This window comes from Patella vulgata, chromosome 1 (genome assembly GCF_932274485.2).
Source record: "Patella vulgata chromosome 1, xgPatVulg1.2, whole genome shotgun sequence".
Lineage (NCBI taxonomy): Eukaryota > Metazoa > Mollusca > Gastropoda > Patellidae > Patella > Patella vulgata.
Window position 1 is genome coordinate 41,148,851 of NC_065879.2, and position 23,840 is coordinate 41,172,690.

Consider the following 23,840-nt stretch of genomic DNA (forward strand, 5'->3'; position numbering starts at 1 on the left):
AGTAGGGTCGCCTTCCAACCTCGTGGGTTTTCTGCGGGTCCTCCCGTTTCCTCCCACTTCTAAAGACCCCTACGCGCAAGCGAATAATTGAAATAAAATTGAACCATGTGTTAGTCCCGAAATTACTGAGTTTGTGTCGAGTGGACGTTCAACTCCATCTCTCTCTCTCTCTCTCTCTCCCCACAATATCGGCAACGTACTGGTAACTAAGTTTTCAACTGTAATGACAATATGCCGTGTCTCAGATTTCAGTGGTTCGTGTGGCATTAATCATAAACGAACAGTTTTATGGACTAATTAGAGACAGTGCTGCTTTTATGAAAAATATTGATACACATAAATCGATATTTGATCAACCAGTCCGTGATCAGAAGACGTTATAGAACAATACGATCTCTACCTTAAATCACAGATATGCTTATTAAATGTGTTTTAGTAGAGTTAGGCTCCCACATAGGAATTCGTTAAATAGTCACTCAACAGACCGTTGTTGGCGAGCTTACTATTTATCGTTGGTATATTTGTTGACATTGGGTGTTTATAGTCCTGTTTGTTCTGTTGAGACCCGACTTATTGTAAAACTTATAACACGCTATCTCAGTGAATACTTCATACGGGGAGATCTTTATTAACCTATACACAAAGACATCCATTTATTACTATGTGTAAACACCGTTAGCAATACATAGGCACTGACTAAAAGGAGTATATTCGATCTAACATGGCAGTCAGTCTCTGAATTTTAAACTCTTTTGAATTGTTGGATGAGCGGCTAATCGATGTTTAAGCTATAGTCGATAATCTATAAAAAAGTGTTTGAAGGACACGACTCTTAAATATGAATGATATTGGATAAGTTCTCAGAGTTTCATATTATGAGAAATTGTCGTCTGCCTGTGATAAAAGATCAGTGTAAGTGAAAGTCATAACTATTTTAATATAGTATTAAAGAAAGAAACATGTCCAATGTGTATGAAAGGATTGTGACGCTTCTGTCTAAACCTGTTGAAGCACGAGAAGATGACTTTAGAATTCAACCCCTGGTAACCTGGTTTGAGAAAAGGTTCCAGTTACTAAGTACCATAGGAGCAGGTAGGATATTAAAATTTGTTATGGTAATTATTATCAGATTTTAATCCGATAATAATTATACAGTAATTAAATTATTCAAAGGTGCGATATGGTTACTTTAAATATATATGAAAACAGCATGAAATAATTTTAAAAGACGTATAGTTTAATTGTTTGGAACTTTAAAACAGATGAAGATGAATAATACAAACTGATTTACATTTCATTTTTTAATTCAACATTCAATTATGGTAACTTCTAATCAGTTACGTTAAGTGAAATACGTGGGCGGTCCAAAATGAATGATAGTCGGTTGCGCCTTGTTAGTCCATCGTAAGTTTATCTATTTTTCTTGTCGTCATTTATGGATCAGACATTGTTAATTACTTCAGTGGGAGATGTTTTGCTTTGTTCATCAAGACCACAGAGAACATGACGACGGTGACTGGTTTTAAAATGATCTTTTGGTCTTAAATATTAGATATCAGGAGTCCATTGATTGAAATGGGTCAATATTGAATTCTTATTCGTGAATTTTACGTCGAATAATTTGGGATACTATTGACTTAGAGCTGTGTAACCTTTAAATCGAAAACATTTGTATGTGAACATATCGATAATAAGTTGTTTTAAAACAATCTTATTTGGGGAAGATGGGAACATCACAGATGCCTAGGGGGATTATCCGATGGTTCGCTTGTACATTATTAGATCCCTTGAAATGTGGAGAACTTCAGTCAAATTATTTTTCCCATTATAATAATTATAAAAAAATATTAGCCATAAACTGGGAGTACTTACCTTCCATAAATAACTAATGTTGTAATTAAAATACCGTTGACGGGACACTTGTATGATATCTATGGTTAAATTTATAATTTGTGTATACTACAAATGTTTACATAAAATGATCCACCTACTGAGTACACATTTAACAATGTAAAGTAGGATTTATTACAGAAATGATATTAAATATGATTTTAGAAGTGGCACTCTCATAAAAAAACCAGAGAGACTTTTATGCAATGTTTAAATGTTAATTTAATACACGCGCCCATCGACGATTACCCCAATTTCTACGCTGCCTACACCATTGACGCCTGTTTGCATGTGCTGGCGAGTTAATAGAGGCACAACACGCGGTCCTCGCGCATACAAATGGGCTGCATGTAGCCGATTTCTAATCGTTTGGAGTGTAACTCGAATTCCTGTAACTTGTTACAAGTTTACGTAAAGCTGATTGGCCGTTTGTCTCGATTTCGCAGGACTTGTGTACGAATGTATCGATCCTGGGCTTGTGTAGTGGCTCTAGGACGACCTGAACGAGGTCTATCATCAACATTGTGTGTTTGTTGGTACCGGTTCCACAGTCTGCTGATCACAGGCTGTGACACATTAAGCATGTTGGCTACTGCTCGCTGTGTAGAACCCATTTGAAGCATGCCAATAGCACGTAGCAAATTAAAGCAAAGATACGCTAAACAGTAATTCTTATGCAAGAACGGATAGGAAAGCAACATGGATAGGATAAACCAGCACGCGGCAGTTTTCATCAACCCTTCCTTGACGTGTCAAATTTGGCAATGAACCCCTCCCACGTGTATGGCGCTATTGCGTGTCGCACGTGCAGCTCAGTCGTTCTGTTGGGGCGATAAGTTCTTCATCTGAACACACTCGCAAAGCATGTCAAGTGTCCATGACTATTTGTCATATCACAACCTGCATAGGTATTTGCATTTCAATATCTCCTACTTTTTTTTGAAGAATATATTGCAGCTATAATGCTGTTAAAAATACACATGCATACCACTGTGATCATCACATCTCATTATTACATCTAGATATGACAGTGCTGTTAAAATACTCATTCACATGTTATTATAAGTAATATCATCACATCAGAATACCTCATTATTATATTTACAATGATAAATATTACTATAACAACTGATACAAATACTTATACGCATGGAAACCATGGTAGCTTCAAATTTTTTGAATGAATTCTAAATATTATTATTAAAAGTAAGAATACATTTATTACATTTATTCATGTTTCATATTTCATATAAATGTATCTTATTGTAATACTAGTATGCTTTATGATTAATAAATTTATATAAAGGAGAAGACTTAATAAGTTAAAAAAAACTTATGTCTCATCCTATTGTCCTTCAATGAATAAAATAAAATATGTTTAAACTAATTATTACATCAAGTATAATCAGCTAACTATTACATTATAACATTTACAGTAGCGGCGTGTCCGGTTGGGTCGAGAAGAACCTGTGGGATTTGTTAAAGTCCTTTGTATGTACAATACCCGTTGCTAATTGGGACTCGATGACAAAATCTCTCCGCCACTGGCATTGCATATTAAAATTGAAATTATCATGTCTGAGTCTCAAAATGACCGAAATGGTGTGTTGACAAAACGTTAACCTCATTCATTCCGTTATATTTACAGGGAAATCTCCTTTATTGTTTAAAGGCAAAATACCTTGTTGGTCTCAAAGTGACCAAAAAAGCAAAACAGGACGATGGACATCATATGGTCCATTTCATATTATTTTATTTTTGTTTTCATTTTTCGATTATTATTAAAATATTCATCCGCATGATACTAAAGATAAATAACACCACATAATGTGAAGACACTAATTTTTACTCAAATACTACTTAAATCACATTACACATTACTAAAAGTCTTATCTCGGATTTTAATACACATATATTTCTTCCCACGCCTTTATAGTTCACGACGATTTACAAATCACTTTCGAAGGTTAGAATTTCTCAGAAAAGAATTTAACAGAACAAAATAATAGAGAATAAAACCAACTTAGATAGATGGTCCTGATGTCGCACAGATAAGTAATATACCAATTTCGAAATACACTAGAATCATTACAAATATTGTCGTCAATATTAGAATTATAATTAAACTCTGATAATTACAGGCTAAATACTTGATAGCCAGACACAATATATTAAAATATGAAAATCATTTGTCGGGAAGAATCGATTATCTACTATTTTCAACCACAAAAACGGCATTGAATATAAAAAAGGAATAGTAAAAAGGGATTGATAGGAAATTCCCAGTTCATTTATTTCTGTGCTTAAAGAATTTCTATAGACGAATTAAGTAGCTAAATAACAACGTTGGTGTCTCACGTATTGCAATGATTCTAGCTTTGTTAAGAAAGTAACAATTAAGAGATTAATACGCACTTATTGACAGGGTTCAATAGATCAATATATACGCGTTTAAGCATTCAAAAGTTCACTACATTAAGAATATTTTGATAACTTTTATACAATAAAATAAGTAATAAGTATAACCTGTATATCGGTTAGTGTTTGTACCACAAAGGATCATAGAACATGGCGTGACATATGTATGTCATATTTTCGAGAAAGGTTCTTTAAAACCATTAAAACACAAAATATTTAGGATTGAATACACAACATACAAGCAATGGTGACAATTCATTTTGCACTTGCCTAACTAGCATAATTCTACTTTAAGATCAATGTTTATATTAATATCAATACTTTCAAAGTGAAATAAAATGACAATGCATGAAAAAATCGTTTAATAAGTTCAAGAACTTAATGACATATTAAGCAAACTCAAATAGAGCTACTAGAGATTATTGTTAATTGAGCTTTGATTAGTGACTTAATATAATGAATGATGTCCGTTTGAGGTTTTTATGAATGTCGTTTCCCGTCTTGGTAAATATGGAAGCATAAAAAGATATAGCCTAGCTCATAGCCTATTGAGCTAATAGGTTATATAGATTATATAGATTAAGTGTTCATGATAATTGTAATAAAGGCACAAGAAAACGGGTCGTGAACATGTCTATCAAAAATACCATTTTAGAGGTTCTAAATTGCTTTGATTTAGGTCAAAATAAAGTATTCAATTAGGTTAATTCGAAATCTTATTTCATTATCTTAAACTCTATTATAGCCCTTTATAAGGGCTTTAAAGTCTGGTTTGTCAATTTTATTTTCTATGCATGTTCTTGCTTAACTATTGAATGATACCGAAATTAACAAATTTCTCATATGGGTAGAGAACTGACTGAGAAGATCAACTCAACACTGTTAACTGTCATTAGGCATAATCAAGTTCAAAGTGATGATTTTCCCCAGCCATTTACATGGCTGTTGATGTGGATGGTGGCTAGGGGCCAATGAGCAAGATAAGACCCTTTGTTTTGTCTATTCTTGAGGATCGTCACACCAATTATGCCTCTAATATTCCTCTCCATACACTGTTCAAAACTTGAATCTTTTACTATTTCCAAGATGCATTTTAGATCTTCCATTGAGTTAAATTAGAAAATGTTATCTATAAATCAACAGAACAGCACGTGTCAGCATTTCTAATTTTCGTAGAAAGAACTGGGACACATCTCCTGAAAGAAACATAATCTAAGCTGTTTCAGAAAAATATCAATTCGAAGATTGCCAAAATCCCCAGAAAAGTCAAAGATTCCGAAAACTAAGCAAAAAGAACCTCGGCTCCCACCGTACCTTCTGTTCACCAGCTCTCAAAATGTTCATATAAACAATAAAGCAAAGAGTCAGCGATCTGGGACTAGGTGTAAGAAAACAAGACAAACTATTAACTTACTAAGACATATCCTATAAAACTTTTAATAAAGAGTTGTACGGATGTTATTGGGTGTTATATGATGTTACAAGAAGGTGCTAAAATCGTAAAATAAATCAGATATAGGTGTTTGGTTATTTCACACAGACGTATAATATGTTGTTATAAAGAGTTACACGTTCTAATAATTCATACACATAATATAGTATACAAATGACTTTATCCTATTGTAATCTGTATATAAAATTGTAGTCAGCCACATCCATTCAGAAAGCCTCTTCTATATGTATATTATATTCATTGTTATTTTCTCAACAATGGAGTTTTGTTTGTTTTCGTCATATTAAGAAATGAAAATAGCCTTATTTTATGATTTGTTGAGTTATATAGACTGGAATCGAGATTATGTTTTTAGCATATTTAATACATACCATAACAAAAATATTTGTGATTTACTATTTATATTATGCTTTAAAGGACCCTGTCAACTTTTAGAGAATCAACGAATTCCGTACAAATGAAATGAAATGGGGTTTAACGTCCTACTGTTCTGCTTCGAACTGGGCTAATGAAGACGGACATACGCCATATAGTGTGCTATGAGGGAAATTTTGCCCGCACCGCGGCCTACTCTTATATCGAAGACCAACTGTCAAGGGATCTTTTACGTGCACGCCAATGTGTACATGGGACATCGGTTTTTCGTCCCATTAGAACGACTAGACAGCTGTCAGGCCCCCCCCCCCGTCATGCTTCTCTGTCACGGGGGAATTCCGTGCTATTATCAATCCGTATTTTATAAAACACGCTTGTGTAAAATGTCCGATCAATCAAAAACACATAGATTTAGTATTCATAGTACTCCTGCCATCAACGTTATTGAAGAAGAAAGGAGTTTTTTTATTTGCCATAGAGTGGACAGGAGAAATTCTGGCTAGAACTCCCTTCCCTGCCCCCTTTTGGATGGCCATTTGTGTTTCTGTTTTGAATTAAAAAAGAGACTTTAAATTAACATTTTCTGAAAGGTTTGGGAAAATATGCAGGCGGAAGGATAACAGCGTTAAGAGGTCTCTTACGGTGATAGTTACTAGTTTTCAGTATGCTACTTCTAGTTTGTCTAACTCAAAATTAGGATGTCAACCTCATACCAAGTTTGGAGTAAAGACATTTGTTTCTCTGACTGTAGAAAATTTGGGAAAAAGTTGGAGCCTTGCATAGAGACCAGAATTAATATCGGAGTCTTAAGGGAAATTGATAGTGATCTGCCCTAACATATTAATATAAATGAGTTAACCTTCAGTTTTCAGGGAGCCACGGTGGCTAAGTGGGTAAGACGCTGGCTCGCGTGTTCGATCCCTGCATTGGCGGAGAAATTCATCAGGATTTTCCGACGTGGCTTAGTCTTCATTAGCCCAGTCGGAGCAGAACAGTAGGATGTTAAACCCCATTTCATTTTATTTCATTTCTTCAGTCCTCAGACAACAAAGATGGCGACCCGAAATTTAGCTGATCATAATACATGTTTTGTATATCGTTCGGCCTAATGTTATATAAATCATTAATTAGACATTTATTTACATGCTGTGCCCATATTCAACTCTTTAGAACTTCGGATAGTTTTGATTTAAATACGATTGGCAGTTAATGATTTAATTTAAAAATAGATAATCGTAACAAAGGTAGCAATAACGCCGCTCAGAATGAAGTAATTTGGCTGAAGTTTTCAACATATTCCCTTTTCATTATCTATTTATTTTAACTATTATAGCGAGAACTGTCAGCTCTTTATCCAAATCTTACATAATGCATCTTTAAGTACGGGATACTGTACCTTTAAAACACATTGCTGTTGTCTCAATAGCAAATTACATGCATTAAAACCAGTTGTAACATTTCATAATAACCCTTCAGTTTTCTGTAGGTGACCAGACATAATTTTGTATCGTGTTATGGCAACAACTAGGATTTACGTTATAAGAGTTTTCTTACGACAATTTTACAGCACTAGGCGCTGGCAGTGCAGGCAAACGTTGATGTCGCCACTTTGATGAAGTGGCTTTTACTTCAGACGATCCTTGTCTATCGATCAATTTTAATGTAGCTCACCCGTCTCCGAACAGAACAGTATTTATGAAATTATTAACCTATTAATGACAGGGCAAGATTTATGATCAGACGGGTTGCTACACAATACCAAACCAAACATACTTAATGAGATATAAAGAATTGAAAAAATCACGACTTTTCTGAAGCCAGGAAGGTTGTGCGCCAAGGAATTTTTTCCCATTTCCACATCTTATCCACTTATGATACGACTTGTATTTAAAGGAAATGGCCACCAACTTATATTCTGGTAATAGAGAAATAAAAATGACAGCTCCTCAAATCATCTTTTAAAACATTTCGAGATGGAGATCGAGACGCGGACTGGTGAATGGTGATAAACCTCAATCAATACGACTAGGTCATTTCTGTATTGTAATACATTGCTTGGGTGCACATGGTTTTGACACTAAGAGGAAACCAGAGAAACCCCACGAGGTTGGGCAGGCGACTACAGACCTACAACTTGTTGCTTGCAGCGGCCTATTGGGTCGAAATTACACACTTGGTCCAAGGAGAGGCCGTGTTATCTAAATCGCACTCGTTAGACCACTCACCCCACTCCTGGCTGAAACAGGCCTACGACAAACAGCTCAATGAGATACCTTGTCATCTAAATCACACTCGCATCCACCTTTCCAAAATCTTTGTTAAGGATCAACCATGGCAAATATTTCAATGTTAAGATTATACTTGTAAACTGTTTAATCATTTCTATAATATATCAAAAGTTGGTGGATACCAACATTGCCCTTGTAGTAAAATCGACCAACTCTTACGTAAGTTACATTTTAATCTAGCCAGTTCATGATGGACGAATATCTTACTTCTCCCCAACAACATCGAGACAAGATGACATTCAATTTTCCTATAATCGTCTAAATTATTATTACTATTTTGGTTAAATTTAAATAAGGAAACTGAGTATTAGACTTGGGGATCTTCGTAACATTAATGTAAATAATCAATGGGTTGCTGGGTTATTTAGATTCAATGAGTAGACTGAGATTAAAGCTGTTCACGAGAGACTAGTTGTTGTTAGTGTAGTATTAACAGCTTAAAGAACAGTTAGCAGTCGTATTTTTTTTTAACATATTAAGTTTGGAAAGGTCTTGGTTACCAAAGCACCGACGATATGTATTGACCTAAGCTGTACTTAGGAATATTAGATTATTTTTACCGTGCAGTGTATCTTCTTTTAATCATGTCATAAAATTTATCAGTTCGCAGATTGAGAACCGACACTTGTTGACTTAAATATACTGAACAACAAAATGCATGTTGTTCATATTTCTCGTTAACGCAATAGAGGCTACCTATCGTTCTAGAATTTATTTTGGTTGTCCTCCTTTTTGCAAGAAAGAACCCTATTGATTATCAATAGCAATGATCAATTAAAGGACTGATAAACACCAAAAGAACGGTAGTTCAGTATACCTGTAAGCAAATGGCACGTATTGAAACGATTTGATATACCCCTGAAAATTGCTTGAATATAATATTTGGTGCGTTAAAACATCGGTCAATAAGTACCACTCTGGTCAACTGTGTCCATTGATTTTAACCAAGATGTTTTATTGAGTGTCTTAAATGAACTGACATTAATATTCATAGATTGCTTGACGACTGTTCTGAGTGCAGGAAATGAATGATAAATTATGTAACGATTATAATAAAACGTCAATAGATAATCAAATAGAATCTATGATCAATAGCAAGTTCAACCTCATGTCGTTTAAAACAAATAAAACTTTTGATCGTGATATTTGCACTTTGTATGAATGACAAGGGTCATGTTTGGGATCCTTGTGATACATCCTTGTCGCTGTGGACATATATTATTAAAAGAAGAACTGAAGACCAGCTAATTTGTATTGTCAACAACAGTGAGGACAGAAAGTTGACAGTCCTCTTGTATATCACGTGTGCATGTTATTACATGTTTCTTTAGGATATAATATATCATAAACCCAATTTCATTATACATGTATACAAGTTACCATTGTTCTTATCTAGGTAGACATATCTCCATATCCCATATACAATGAATAATCACGTCTATTCTTAGGCGCTCGTTTTCTTTTATTTACTCTACAATTATTAGTGCTGAGATATGAATTAACAATTTAAAGGGTTGACTGAAAGGGCAGTAAACCAGATGACAGGCATTTTATCGACAATAAATCAATTATAAGTGATCTCTATGGTGTTTGTATAAATTTCGCTTGATTTAAACATTGTGTAAATAAGAAAAACAAATAAATATGGGAACAAAGTTATTTTCTCTAGCTGAGTGAAAGGTTATCTTTTATACACTTATGTTGTATATATGTTCCACGATTTATGCGAGTGGCTTTCTATAAAAGTAAATTTATTTACCTTACTAACTTGTAAGTCGCAGGTAAACTTTTGCAAAGTCAACACCGTCAAAATTTTATTAATGGCCACAATTGATTTCACATATCATAATATTCATCTTATCTGTAGAAGGGAACATCCACTGTGATTTATTTTGGATACATGTGCAGTCTACGGAACGAATATAAAATTGATCTTATAATGCCGCCCCCCCCCCCCCCACGCGACCCCAATAATTCGGAAACATACCGGATATTGTATGTGATTTCAATTAAGAAATTATGGAATGACACACCATAATGCTGTATAAGAATGTTATAGTATTCTCTATAAACTTCTACACAATGGGGGGATCACGCGGCTAAGTGGGTAAGACGCTGGCTCGCTAGCCTGGAGGTCGGGTGTTCGATCCCTGCATTGGCCGAGAAACTTCATCCGAATTTTCCGGCGTGGTTCCCCCATGTCAGTGATGCAGGACGGAGGGCCTGACAGGGACAGTTGTCTAGTCCTTCGGAGGTCCCGTGTATACATTGGAATGCACGTAAAAGATCCCTTGGCAGTTGGAATTCGATATAAGAGTAGGCGATAGTGCCGCTGCCCGGGCAAAATTTCCCTCATAGCACACTGTATGGCGTATGTCCGTCTTCATTAGCCCAGCATAGGAGCAGAACAGTAGGACGTTAAACCCCATTTCATTTCATTTCTACACAATGCCTAGTGGATAGATTTCAAGTTTTACAATATCCGTCCAGTAGAAGTAAAGTTATTGTGTTTCATACCGAACCGCGGTATTCTAGCTGTAAAGGAACTGGACTTGTGACTTAGGTATACCAACTTTGAATCCTGGCGTGGGACGTGAATAACCTTATGATTTCTCAAGCCCGGTACCCATTTGGTAGTAACTTCGGTGTTGACATTCAGAGTGTTGTCTAGTCGTTCGCATATTCGATATTCGAGTAACTGTAATAATGAACGTAGTGAATATATATTCCAAGTTTTATTAAAATCCATTTACTAGAAGAAATAACAGGAAGGATGGACGGACGATATAATGAATGAATCCAATTTAATAATCCTGATTCCCCCTTCCCTTGCAACATTTATTCTTTGCACAGATATTCTGACCTATATGATTGTCAGTCTGGTATTGTGAGTAGGTGCGAAATTAATTGGGTGGGGATGGGGGATAAGCGCCCCTGGGACCAAGTAAGCGCCACTAAGGTTCCCACAAAAATAATAACAAAATCAATAACAATCTTAGTTTTAAATGAACTTTATGTTAACTTGAACAAATCTGCTTTCCGGCGAACAACTATATAGGCAATACTATCTATGTTCTACCGGGGCGCTCAGAATTATATTTTTTATGCATTTTATTACGTATTTCGTTGACATTCATTATGGGGTGGGATTGTGGATGACGCCCTAGATTTGGACCTTCCACCCCACCCCTATTCACAGTTTCCAGATTCGTTACTGATTGTGGGTGTCCCACATACAATTTCAAAGTTAGAATGACTTTTTAAGGTGTTATGTTATGATACTTTGATTTATTGTCCAGATAATAAGTGTATAAGTACGAAAATATCGATATTAACCATTCATTGATTGCAGATTAAACATTGATAAAAGGACGAATCGTGCTCAGATTTTTTTTATCTTTACTGAAAACTGATCAGCAATATGTCCTTGATCATACACTTGTCATACTGTACATAGAAATAAAAGCACCCTCCTTTTGAAATGTAGATTTCAAGAGGTCAATATGAGGTTAAGTAATGTATCTATATACATGTACCATAAGTAGAAAATTTACATGTGTCAGTCGTTTCTTCTTACAAAAGATTATATTACACTTTCTCAACTTGGTTACGGTGTCCCCTGACTTAATCTTCGTTGATTATCCCACGCAGGTCTAGATATCTATAATGTTATATGCAAAGGGTTAAAAAACAATCGTAAGAAAAAAAGGGGGAAAGAGAATGCTATTTAACGTCCAGTGGACACAAATGGTTAACTAATGTAATACTATGGTCTTTGCAACCATATTGTATCTTTAACTAATTATTAGGTTCACACTTTCCCTAGAGTCAGATCCCACGTACTCAAAAATGAAATTGACTGATGTGTTTATATACTGTATAGAAAAAACAGTGATATTTTGGTAAAGTCCTTATCATTGTGAAAATATCCATCAATATACTATCCTGATTTTATCTTCGTTCAAAACGAGAACATTATGAACATATTAAAAGTTGTATTTGATAGATTGAGACAACATGTGCTGAAATTACCCCCCACCCCACCCCTAAATTTAATTTCTTTTAACAACAAACTAAATAATTAGGATTTGTGATCACTCCTAGAGAAATTAAAACGGATCAGTATAGGGTTGGTGTGATACAGGGCATGGATTAACCTCGTACGGTAAACGAGGTTAGGAGTTTATGGGAATGTATAGTTATTATAGACGTTTTGTACCAAATTGTTAAAAAATTGCGCTTTTGAATTTCTGATAGAAAGTTTAACGACGATTCCGTTGTTAACTTACACAGATCCTAATTTACCGGAGGTCGGGTGTACGATCCCTGCATTCGGCCCAGAAAGTTCACCCAGGCTTTCCAGGGTTGTTCCCCCTTGCCAGTTATGCAGGACGGAGGGCATGACAAGGACAGCTGTCTAGTCGTTCGGATGGGACGAAAACCCGAGGGCCCGTGTACACATTGGCGTGCACGTAAAAGATCCCTTGACAGTTAGAATTCGATATAAGAGTAGGCCATAGTGCCGCTGTCCGGGTAAAATTTCCCTCATAGCACATTGTATGCCGTATGCCCGTCTTCATTAGCCCAGTTCGGAGCAGAACAGTAGGGCGTTAAACCCCATTTCATCTCATTTCATTTCCTAATTTACCGTATATACGTTACACTGAAGTGAGTGAGTGATATGGCTATAGGTGCAGCTTTGTTCCAAGTACATAAGGATTAAAACAGAGACAAAGTTGAACGACCAATTTTCTTTTTGTCTCACAAGTGTCGAATTCACAGATGAAGTGGAGTGTGGTAGAGAGGGAGGTTTATGCAATCCATTATGCGTTACAAAAGTTAGATTACTATTTATATAATGGCAAATTTACGATCCGAACTGATCATAAGCCTCTACAATATCTTTTGGAATTACCAATGCAAAATAAGAAAATACATGCAGTTATGGGCATTGGGAATTACGGGATGTAACTGACGGTTGAATATATACCCGGAAAACAAAACTCTATAGCCGATCTCCTCTCTAGTGTTCCGTCATAACAAGCATCAAATGATAATAACGGTTCCTGTAAAACAACTGAACCACGCGCAAGTGATAATATGTTTGAGATTAGTGCCTTCAATTCAAATGAATCTGATCCCCATAGATATGTAAATTGTACTGTTCCAGATAAAGATTTGCCTGCTAAAATAAATTTAAATATGGATAATTCCGACATTTCATTTCAAGTCCCGATGATGACCCGACAGTGCGGTTATACATACCTGAACACCTTCAAAATACTGTAATAAAACAATATCATGATGATAACGGACATTTAGGCGTAGATAAAATTCACGATACTATTAAAAGACATTATTACTTCCCAAACATGTATGTCCGCATTCATAACCATGTAAATGAATGTGTGCTATGTCAACCGAGGTCTTTAACTAAACAAATTCCACCTATGCAGTTCTATGATATCGTCTGTTGAAATTGGTTACAGACAACGGCAGCGTAAATAAGGTTATTAATAACACGCTTAAGGAATAAAGTATATTAAACATGTCCTTAGCTCGTTTTATCAACCGCAAAGTAATGTGAAAGTAGAACGTTTTCATCGTACACTTCGGGATGTATTGTCTAAAAAGATCGCAGAAAATTATAACACTTGGGATTTATATTTAAATCAAACTTTTGCAGCTATTCGACTTAATTTAAATGAATCTACAAAGTTTTCCCCTTTTTACTTATTGTATAATCGTGATCCTGTATTTTGAAACCTCGACGTATATCCCCACGAAATAGCCTTGCAAAATCAGTATCAAGCTCTTCTTTTAGTTAACAAAAGCTTAAGGAAAACGCAGTGTAAAAACGTTGTATTATAAAAGTCATCTTCGGAAACATAAATTACATGAAAGATGGACTCCATATTATCGGATAATTGAACAAACGTTCAATACATAAAACCTAACAGGCCAAACAACAAAGTCGCATGCACAAGATCTGCGTTTAGAAAAACTTGACAATTGGCAAATTCCGGAAAGACAACCCGATAAGGAAAAGTTACTGCGAAAAGCGCAATATGTAGATGATCCATCGATCTCAGATTCTAGCTCAGATAACGAAACCAGTGAGTCCGATGAGAATGTAGCATTATAATTTCAGTCTATGACGTAAAAGAATTGGGTCGTTATAAAAAAAGGGCGTGTTGGGCGAAATTCATTAGAGCTCACCCAGACTTTCCGAGCAATCACCAAAAGCTATATTTGTTGGAAATTAAAACTGCTTAATTTTGTGTTAAAAGCCCTTACAACCCTCTACCTGAGGGCCGAGCAACTAACTCAATATAAGTGATACGTTTTCAAACAACTTAAACCCGTCAGTCTTCATCTGGAAATGCAGAATGGTGTCCCAAGCTGTATTATACGGTGTCTGGATAGACTTTTATTTTATAAAAATAACGTGTAGGTGAAATTTACCTTTCGTTATCAAGTACATCACGTGGGCCATGCACTGTATAGACCTCTAAAGGGACGGCAATGGATTATCAGGTGACCCAACAAAAAGATCACCCGAAACTTTAAAAGGGTTACGTGTCCGAATAAGCGGTTTTGAAGTTCACGTCCAAACGACTCAATATTCTGAGTGGAAATTTTGAGACACGGCAAATACACCATTCCTCTATATTTTGGCGCTTAAATTTCATACGTACACGAATTTTTTTTTTTAAACTTTGTTAAATCGAGATGGTCCCTTTAAAGACTGTTGTTACTATGTAATTTTAAAAGCACATATGGGTATAAAACTACTTTCTTAAAGAATGGGCTCGTTTGTAAAAATGATATAGCAGAATTAATAATACGGAATGAAATCTACAGATATCAATTCTATTAATTTGAATAACGTTTGGGTCAAATAATTTTGCGGTGTCAATTTCGTTTTATATCCCAGATTTTATATTTTACCTGACTCGATTTAGAAACTCAGACGAAACGACATTAAGATATATTTTTTAAAATTAGTTTAAGAAACTTATTTCAAATTACATTTTGGTTTAATTATAAAGGTCACAATTTCCACCAATATGTACAGTATTCCATCTGCGAGAATTATTGATAGATCCTCTGGCATCTTGGAGTGGTTGAAATAATGTTCATTATACTTTATGATTTTATTTTTTTTCAGAATCTGTAAAGGATATAATAAAAAATTGTCGGTTTGAAAGAAAAAAAGTTGATGATATTATATGTAAACAAGGAGAAGTCGGAGACTGGTGAGTATCCAGATAGATAATATAAATTATTTCAAACAAACAGTACTCACCCACTTTACCTCCATTTGATAAACAACGGTGGTCACAGTGGCTAAGTGGGTAAGACGCTGGCTCGCTAGCCTGGAGGTCGGGTGTTCGATCCCTGCACAGGCGGAGAAAGTTCATCCAGATTTCCCGGCGTGCCCCCCCCCCCTTGTCAGTGATGTTCGGATGGGACGAAAACCCGAGATTCCGTGTACAATTGGCGTGCACGCAAAAGATCTTTTGACAGTTGGAATTCGATATAAGAGTAGGCTGTCCGGGCAACATTCCCTTATAGCACACTGTTCGGAGCAGAGCAGTAGGACGTTAAACCCCATTTCATTTCATTTCATTGATAAACAACTCACTCATTGATACACAACTGTCAAATATACCCCCCCCCCCCAACAAAACACTCCAGCCACAAAACAAGAACTTCAAAAAGCTGGACCTCTTTTATTTAACTAAAAATGGAGTGTTGAATGCGGGTTTTCAGTCCCAACCTTATTTCAATATACGATCTGATGGGTTATACAGAAATCGAAGGTATAGCCTAAGTTGAATATTAAAGATTCCAAACAGCTAGTACGAAATGTATCAAAGAGTTTCAGATAGTTGCACAGGACGAGAATAATGGTATCTAATAGCATTCCACTCAGAAATAACCAATTTTATTTACTGAAATATAACTGATATCAACCAAGCAATCACAGAAACCAAATCTACCACTTAAATTTCTATCACCAACATTATCTAAAGTCTAATATGAAATATCGGGTCCATTGAATATACCTAAACTAACACCATGGTGCACGACACTCGTTGAGTTGTGGGTTAAGATTGTGTAAAAACTACAAACCATACGTTTTTAAATTTTACCCCAAACGCTTTAGTATTTAACACTCGTTACTATAGACCAGGAAGCGAGTATGACGTCGTCTCATCCATCTTGGAATTGTGAATTCATTTCAAAAATCGAAGTGGGTCCATCGATGCGAAATTTTCCAAGGAATAAGTTACATGTCGATCGTATATGAATTGGCGGAATATCGCCCAAAGAGAGAGTTTTTAATGTCCACTCGACACAATCTAGGCCATTCTGGACTAACATATGGTTCAATTTTATTTCAATAATTCGCTTGCGCGTAAGGGTCTTTAGCAGTGGGGGCGGGGACCAGGGGACCGAGAGATTGTACAGGCACCGGTACTTTTTGTTACGTACAACCGAAACAACGCCAGTTGTCTCAATGGCAGACCTTCTGATGCAACGCGCACCTGCTAACCATTCGGCCAGCCAACCCCCCACTATCGCCCAAAGATGAAAATAACAAGAACAACATGATGAGTAACAATTGTAGCTCCGTTCCTTGCTTGAAATATATCCGACGTTCATCGTTTTATTTTTTTTTCTATTTTAGTTGTTATTTAATATTAGATGGTCAATTAGCTATCTATATTTTAAATAAAGATAAGGATGTCGATGATGAGAACAATGAGGTCGAAGTTCAGTTTGTTTACAAAGAAGGAGGGAAACTGGACCGAAGTAAACTGGGCTTGTGTGCTGTACGTCTTGGTAAGATCTCAATACTAACCATTTATATCGAATTTGATCAGGAATGTTTTGCTATGTTTTAAACGAATAATACATTTGATCACAATCCATCCCACTTCAGTAAGATAAAAGCACAGTAGAAATGTTACCCTACGAAACACTCATAAAGAATCAATGGGCCAACCGCATCGGATGAAACAGCAAGTCTACATTCTGTAAAGAATGTTAAAATAACATTTAGATATGCAAAATCTGGGAATGAGGAAGTCTCCTTACTACTACAAAACATGCCATTATTAAATAATTTATTAATATGTGAGGCAAACTTGAATATGTTACTTCATTAGCCCAGTCGGAGCAAAACAGTAGGACGTTAAACCCCATATCATTTCATTTCATTTCATTTGCATACGTTACAAATAGTGATGCTGCGTTATGTATAATTGGTGATTATCCACAAAATTTTAACTTTGGGTAGATCAATTAGGGGTTTTAATTTCGTCGAAAAAATACAACATTTATTTTGTAATAATTTAAAAAAAAACTTTCATTAATACCAGCATCATTATCAATGTAGATTTAGAAAAAAGGTCATAATTAGAATTAATGATTTTTCCACAGGGGGTGGAGTACCGGTGGGGGAGGTTGCGATGGAACGGGAAGGTTTGCTCAGAACGGCTTCCATTATAGCAGATGTACCAACAGATCTAGTTATTATAGATAGAGCTTTATATAACAGATCTATCAGGGATGTCATCTTCCAAGAAAGAAAAAAGAAATCAGATTTCATCAAGATGAATTCAGTGTTCAGAAGCTGGGCTCCTAAATACCGTGTACAGCTGTCTATGGCATTGTATACCCAGACGTTTAGTTACGACAGCGTTTTAGTTAGACAAGGTGATCCAGTAGATATACTTTATTTTATAATAAGGTAAGTACCCGCATTAAGGATGACAACCCATTTTAATCTAAAAGAATTAAAAAATTGACCTGTGGTCGACGAGCTGAAGTGATAACCGTCATAACTTTATGGAGCCTCAAGGATAATTGTAATCCCAATTCCAATTTGGTATGGGAAATGGGTTTTTGGGAAGTTTCGAAATTCTGGATAAATAGAGTTATATGAATATTTCAAAAGAATGAGAGATCTAGTGCTACTTTTATAGCTAAATGATACAATGAGTTAGAATTGTAAGTCGATGCTAACTGAGTAGACGGTTTTAATTACATGCACAACAACAGTTGCTAGCTATGCTAACATTTTAAATACAAAAGTGGTTCCAGTTGTTATAGATATTATGGTTGTGTTTGTTTTAATAACCAACACTACACATGTAACGACGTTCATAATTTTGACTAAAAAAGCATCCGGCGTTTGAACTTATTAACTAAAATGGATGGTTTCTTTGACAGAGATATGGTATGTTAACTATTTCTAGAGCACTTCTGTTTGGGTAGTTCACACAGCTAATGCATTCTGTTGATACCTAATTATGTAAGAAACTGCAGACATCAACGATAAAAGCCCTAGGAATCTAGAAAACGTTTCCAGCTTCATATAGAATCTATGAGATGTTAGTATAAAATAAATTAGCTTGTTTTTTTTTAAAGTTTCATAGCTCTTTTTTGTTTTTCATAGTGGTCAGGTTGAAATTCAGATGGATCCATCTTTACATCCCTCCCAATACAAGAAGCTGTTCATGGAGGCTAACGACAATGAAGCAGAGAGGTATGCTTTCTTTTGAAATTTTACTTCACAGTAACGTATCACATCAATAACTAATCACATATATTTTGTGATGATGATTTTTAAATTTTAGTTTTCTTAGTCGGTGACCATGATGTTCGTCGATTGCACTAAATGAAAAATATTCGAACAGCCAACGGGTGTTTAAAAAAAAATTAAAGGGCAAGTAATTCCTCTGTGAAAAAAAATGATAATTTTAAAGGAGCTAAATCGCTAATATTTGGGAAATAGAAATTGACCAAATGTGTCGCAATGTAATAATGTAATCTGATTGTATATAAACTGATTTACATTCAATTGTTTCCATTTTGACTCTAATTTCAAATCAGTTATGTTCGGCGAAATAAGCCATGTGTCTTATCCCTATAGCAATTTCTAGCGTCTAGTTATTCCAGTCTATTAAGCAGGCTCTCCAGTTGAGTATGTCAATCCTCGTTCTTTCTGGTCACTTGTTGCCAATGACGCTAAAACGCACTATGGTACACGATTCGTGTACCAATGGTAAAATGTTTATTTTGTCTTAAATATTGGATATCTGAAGCCTGCCTTTTCCTGGTAAGATCACAACATCAATGTTGATTTGAATTGACAAATAATTCGTATTTTCAACGTGTAAGACTTTGGATGATAATGAGTTAGAGACTTAGCTACTTTAGGCAGTGTAATGTAGACTATTGTTTAACTGCATTGACATAAAATGTATATCAAAACTATTGTTATTGATGCTACATAAATATGATTTGGGTATCGTGGGAAAACACAATGTTGAAGTCAAAGTGTAGCCTAAAAGTACGTTACAATAATATCCACGCCACATTGAAACAAACCACTAGACGATCAGACCAAAATTAAAGATATGTGGCACAGGGTAGTGCTACGAAATGAGCCGCGTATGAGTAAGAATGAATTAGGATAAAAAATACACGATGCCTCGACTAGTATTACAACGCTAGGTTTTTGAAAATTGCATCTTTGAACATCTATAAATGTTAATATCTGTATTATACCTATTATTATCTATCATTTATTCCTATGAAATATTGATAAATAAACTAGTAATTTTCTTGTTATTTTAATAGATTAATACAAAAAGTTGGGAAAGTTCGACCTCCAACCGAAGTTCAATACTCGAGTCATATAAAACGACGAGATAATCCTAAAACAATGAAGCTATGCTATCTTGGAATAAATGAAAGCGTTGGTAAGTTGACTTAAACTACTATTTACATAGCAACAGATCATATCTTCGTGTGAGTTCTGTGGCTCTTTAATATAATCGAGCTTTTAACCCCCTTATCTGATATTCCTTTAATAACAAACAACCTCTTGATCTGTTGCTGACTATTCATAATCCGGTTTGTTTGAACAAAATTCATTACAGTATATTCAAGGTTACTGATTTGTATATAAAAAAAACACCCCACCCCCATCGCTACAAGGGTTACTTCCCCTGACTGAAATCTTGACCGCTCTCGAAGTGTAATAATTTTTTTAACTTTTTGTCGGAATTTATTTTTCTATCAAAACTGGTCGTATTTAATCTTACCGATTTATTAAATAATGCCCTTTGTCAGATAATTTAACACCCCTTCCGCCGAAACTTTGAAAGGCTCCAACTTTATTAGGTTCTGATTGTTTTGTTTTTGTCAAAATTACAGCATCTAATTTCCTGGAGTAATTCATTAGATTGCAGGCATAGTAAGTTTTATCAGATAGTTTTTGTGTTTTTGGTTTCATATTTCGTACTCTTACCGATACATTTATATGGCTTTAATATTCAGGTGACGTAGAGATATTAATGGAACTAGATACCTACATGCAAACGGCGGTTTGTAAAGAAAAAACGGAAGTACTTGTTCTTGAACTTAAACACTATGAACGATTATTTTCGAAGAAACATCCAAAAACTATAGATCGAATGACAAACCAACTAGCTGTGAAACTAAAAACACGAATTTCATTGTTAAAAAATAAAGAGGAAATACCTTTATTAACATATCTTTATGATAAACTCAAATCTCGCAACAGACCACCTCCAGTTAGAGAGGTAGAACGAGAATTTAAAGACATCACAGTGGCTGAGGCAGAGAGAGAATTCCTAAACCACAAAGGACCTTTAATAGATATTTTTGGGCCTGGGAGCGTTTTCCGGTTGATTCGTATTCGGAAAGAGAAAACTAGAAATGAATTGCGTTCTAAACAGATGAAAGATTTGGAACGAATACAAGGTCACGGTGCTATACCCCCTACATTACTTTTAACATCACAATATCAAAGTGGGTCGGCATCGGAGAGTAACTATGGCCAACGCCCGGCGAGTGCCGCTAAATCAAGTCGCTCTGTACAATTAGCAACACCAAATTTCATGGATAACGCCTCGTACAGGAACTTTGTTAATCCTATGGATTATGATGAGGATTATGATCGTAAAAATTCACCAGAAGCTTTAGGTGAGTAAAGACACTAGCCCTAGTCGGTTTGATTATCAATATTTCGTTTCGTTTTCATATTTGAAATTTCAGTCAACCAGGAATGGGCGTGACTGGAAACGGTACTCCTCACAAAAAGTGCGAATTTGGTGGCAAGGAATGTGTGCGAAATGATTGCTAAATTCGAAGCCTTTGGAAACGGCATTGTTTTCTATATATTTATTTATGACATTATTTTCGTCAATATTTGAACTAGTCCAAATACACATTACTCGGGTTATGACGCAGGTCTAATTTCGAAAACTTCCGGCAATTTATTTTCGACTTGTGGGAGGTGGGCGGCGGGGTTGGTGGTTTTTTTTTTTGGGGGGGGGGTGGTGAGGGGTCTTTGAAAAACTTGTGTCACTTTCTATCCCGCAAAAAATATGTAATAGTAAACACCCTTAAAAGGTATACAATGTAATACCCCATGTAACTATTAGCAGAAGTAGTTTCAGAGCTAAGCGATAGCTTATTTTAAAACTACCAATGTGTTCTGTATTGATAATAAATGTTATTATCTGAACGTCACTTTCTCATTATCTCTTAAAGAATACTATGAAAGGAAAGCTGAACATGATGAAGCTTTAATAGGATTAGAAGAAAGAATTAGAGAATGGCTGGCTTATGATAATCCTAAAGGTGGCCCACAAGTAGCTCCGTTGAAACGTCTTGATTTAGAGGTAACTTAATTTTTCTCATAGAATATCAACCGTAAAAATCTATTCACACGTTGGATATAATGGTAACTATGGACGCTGAAAATAACAAGACCTATGTTTAAACTGCAATTTATTCACAAGCAAGGAAAGTTCGATAGCTTTAGCGACTTAGATCTCTAACCGAACGGTTGTGTGTTTGATCCCACGATTGCCAGCTGAATAAGGCAGTTTATCTCGGCATCTCATTTTACCCAACTTTAACTAGGTGCCGACAGGGTGGATTGTGTATGCATAAACATTCAAGAGTTGTGCCGTTCGGGTTGGGGTGATAGGAAATTACTCAGGCGTAAAGGGAGCTAACCGGGATTTTCCAGAGAAGTTGGGGTTGTAGTTTCCTAAAAATGATGATGTGGAATTCAGAGTGTTAAAAATTAATGTATCATTATTATATTGAGGTCCAAAATGCTATAGAGTCCAAGGACAGCTTACAATATTCTTGTTATTTGATGAGTTATAACATATTCTTCTTGTCTTTTTTATTTCAGCATCTACAACTACAAGTTAAACGCGGTAGTAGTGTGCATGTGAAGAGAAAGAAGCCATTGACAAACTCGTTAAATGAAGGCGGCTACATCACACCAAAACCTGATAAATTAGACCATTTAAAAGTTCTAATAGCTCCACGATGATTTTTACTCTACAGAATGAATGTAATAAATACCAATTCCAAATTCGCCCTTCTTCTCGGAATAATTAAAAAATCAAAACCCGGGGCTTCTATCTCCGAAAGCCCATTCTGCAGCCCCCCAAATTGACAATCCTTTGCTTTATTTCTTCTTCAGGCCATTTCAAACTCTTGGTTGACGGGCTGTTGTTACCAATAATGCCTATTCGGTTGACTTAAATGACGGCAGCAACGGTAGATATATTTGAATAAAATTGGTGCCAATGTAAGTGTTATAGCTAATCTGTCAAATATAAATGACTGGCGATTATTTCGAATACATAGGGTGTCGATCAAACTGGGTGTAAATGTAGTCTCATAATTTTCGACGCCCCGAATAATTCGACCTCCGACCGCTGCTACTAACCGGATATTGACTGCGTGTTCCGATCAAGAAATTGTCATACTTTTGTAGAGGAATATTGAATAATAAAACTTACGTTTGATGTGTGTTTTGGATATGCCTGTTTTGGTATTAATATGGTAAAACTACGGGATTCGACGGGTTTTAAAAAGTTTTCCTGGGTTTTTAATCCGTTCCTCGCAGCTGTTTTTGTTTTTACTAGTTCTATCATATATGAACATTCTTAGCTGATTGTTGTCCTATAGCCCTAGTATATATTACTATATTATTGTGTAGGAATCGTTTTTTATAATTGCCCATACACTAAACTATTATATGTATATTATTAAATATTGTTAATCTATTTCATGAGTGCTTTTGTTGATCTTTGAATTATATTATACAACACCTTTTGCAGACCTCTCCATTTCATTCAAATGTCCACAGGACACAATTCTATAGCATGCTTGACAAAGACAAAAGAATCCCACGGGCCATGTTGGATAAGGCGCTGGCTCACTAGCTAATCAGGAGGTCCGGAGTTCGATCTCGGTGTTGGCCCAGAAACTTCGCTGGGATCTTATGGCTCTTGACAGTCGCAGTTCAGTTGCTGTTCGGGCCAATCCCCCTTTCCCTCCAT

At 35.6% G+C, this 23,840-nt stretch overlaps 1 protein-coding gene across 1 annotated transcript; it reads left to right on the forward strand.

Moving 5' to 3' along the window:
- Window positions 1-572: 572 nt before the first annotated feature.
- LOC126821529 (uncharacterized) lies at window positions 573-23,562 on the forward strand. Its single transcript, XM_050549979.2, has 9 exons — window positions 573-1,092; window positions 15,596-15,683; window positions 17,123-17,277; window positions 17,878-18,187; window positions 18,896-18,985; window positions 20,083-20,204; window positions 20,785-21,453; window positions 22,024-22,154; window positions 22,679-23,562. The coding sequence occupies exons 1-9, from the start codon at window positions 960-962 to the stop codon at window positions 22,820-22,822; spliced, it is 1,842 nt and encodes a 613-aa protein (XP_050405936.1). The 5' UTR covers window positions 573-959; the 3' UTR covers window positions 22,823-23,562.
- Window positions 23,563-23,840: the final 278 nt, after the last annotated feature.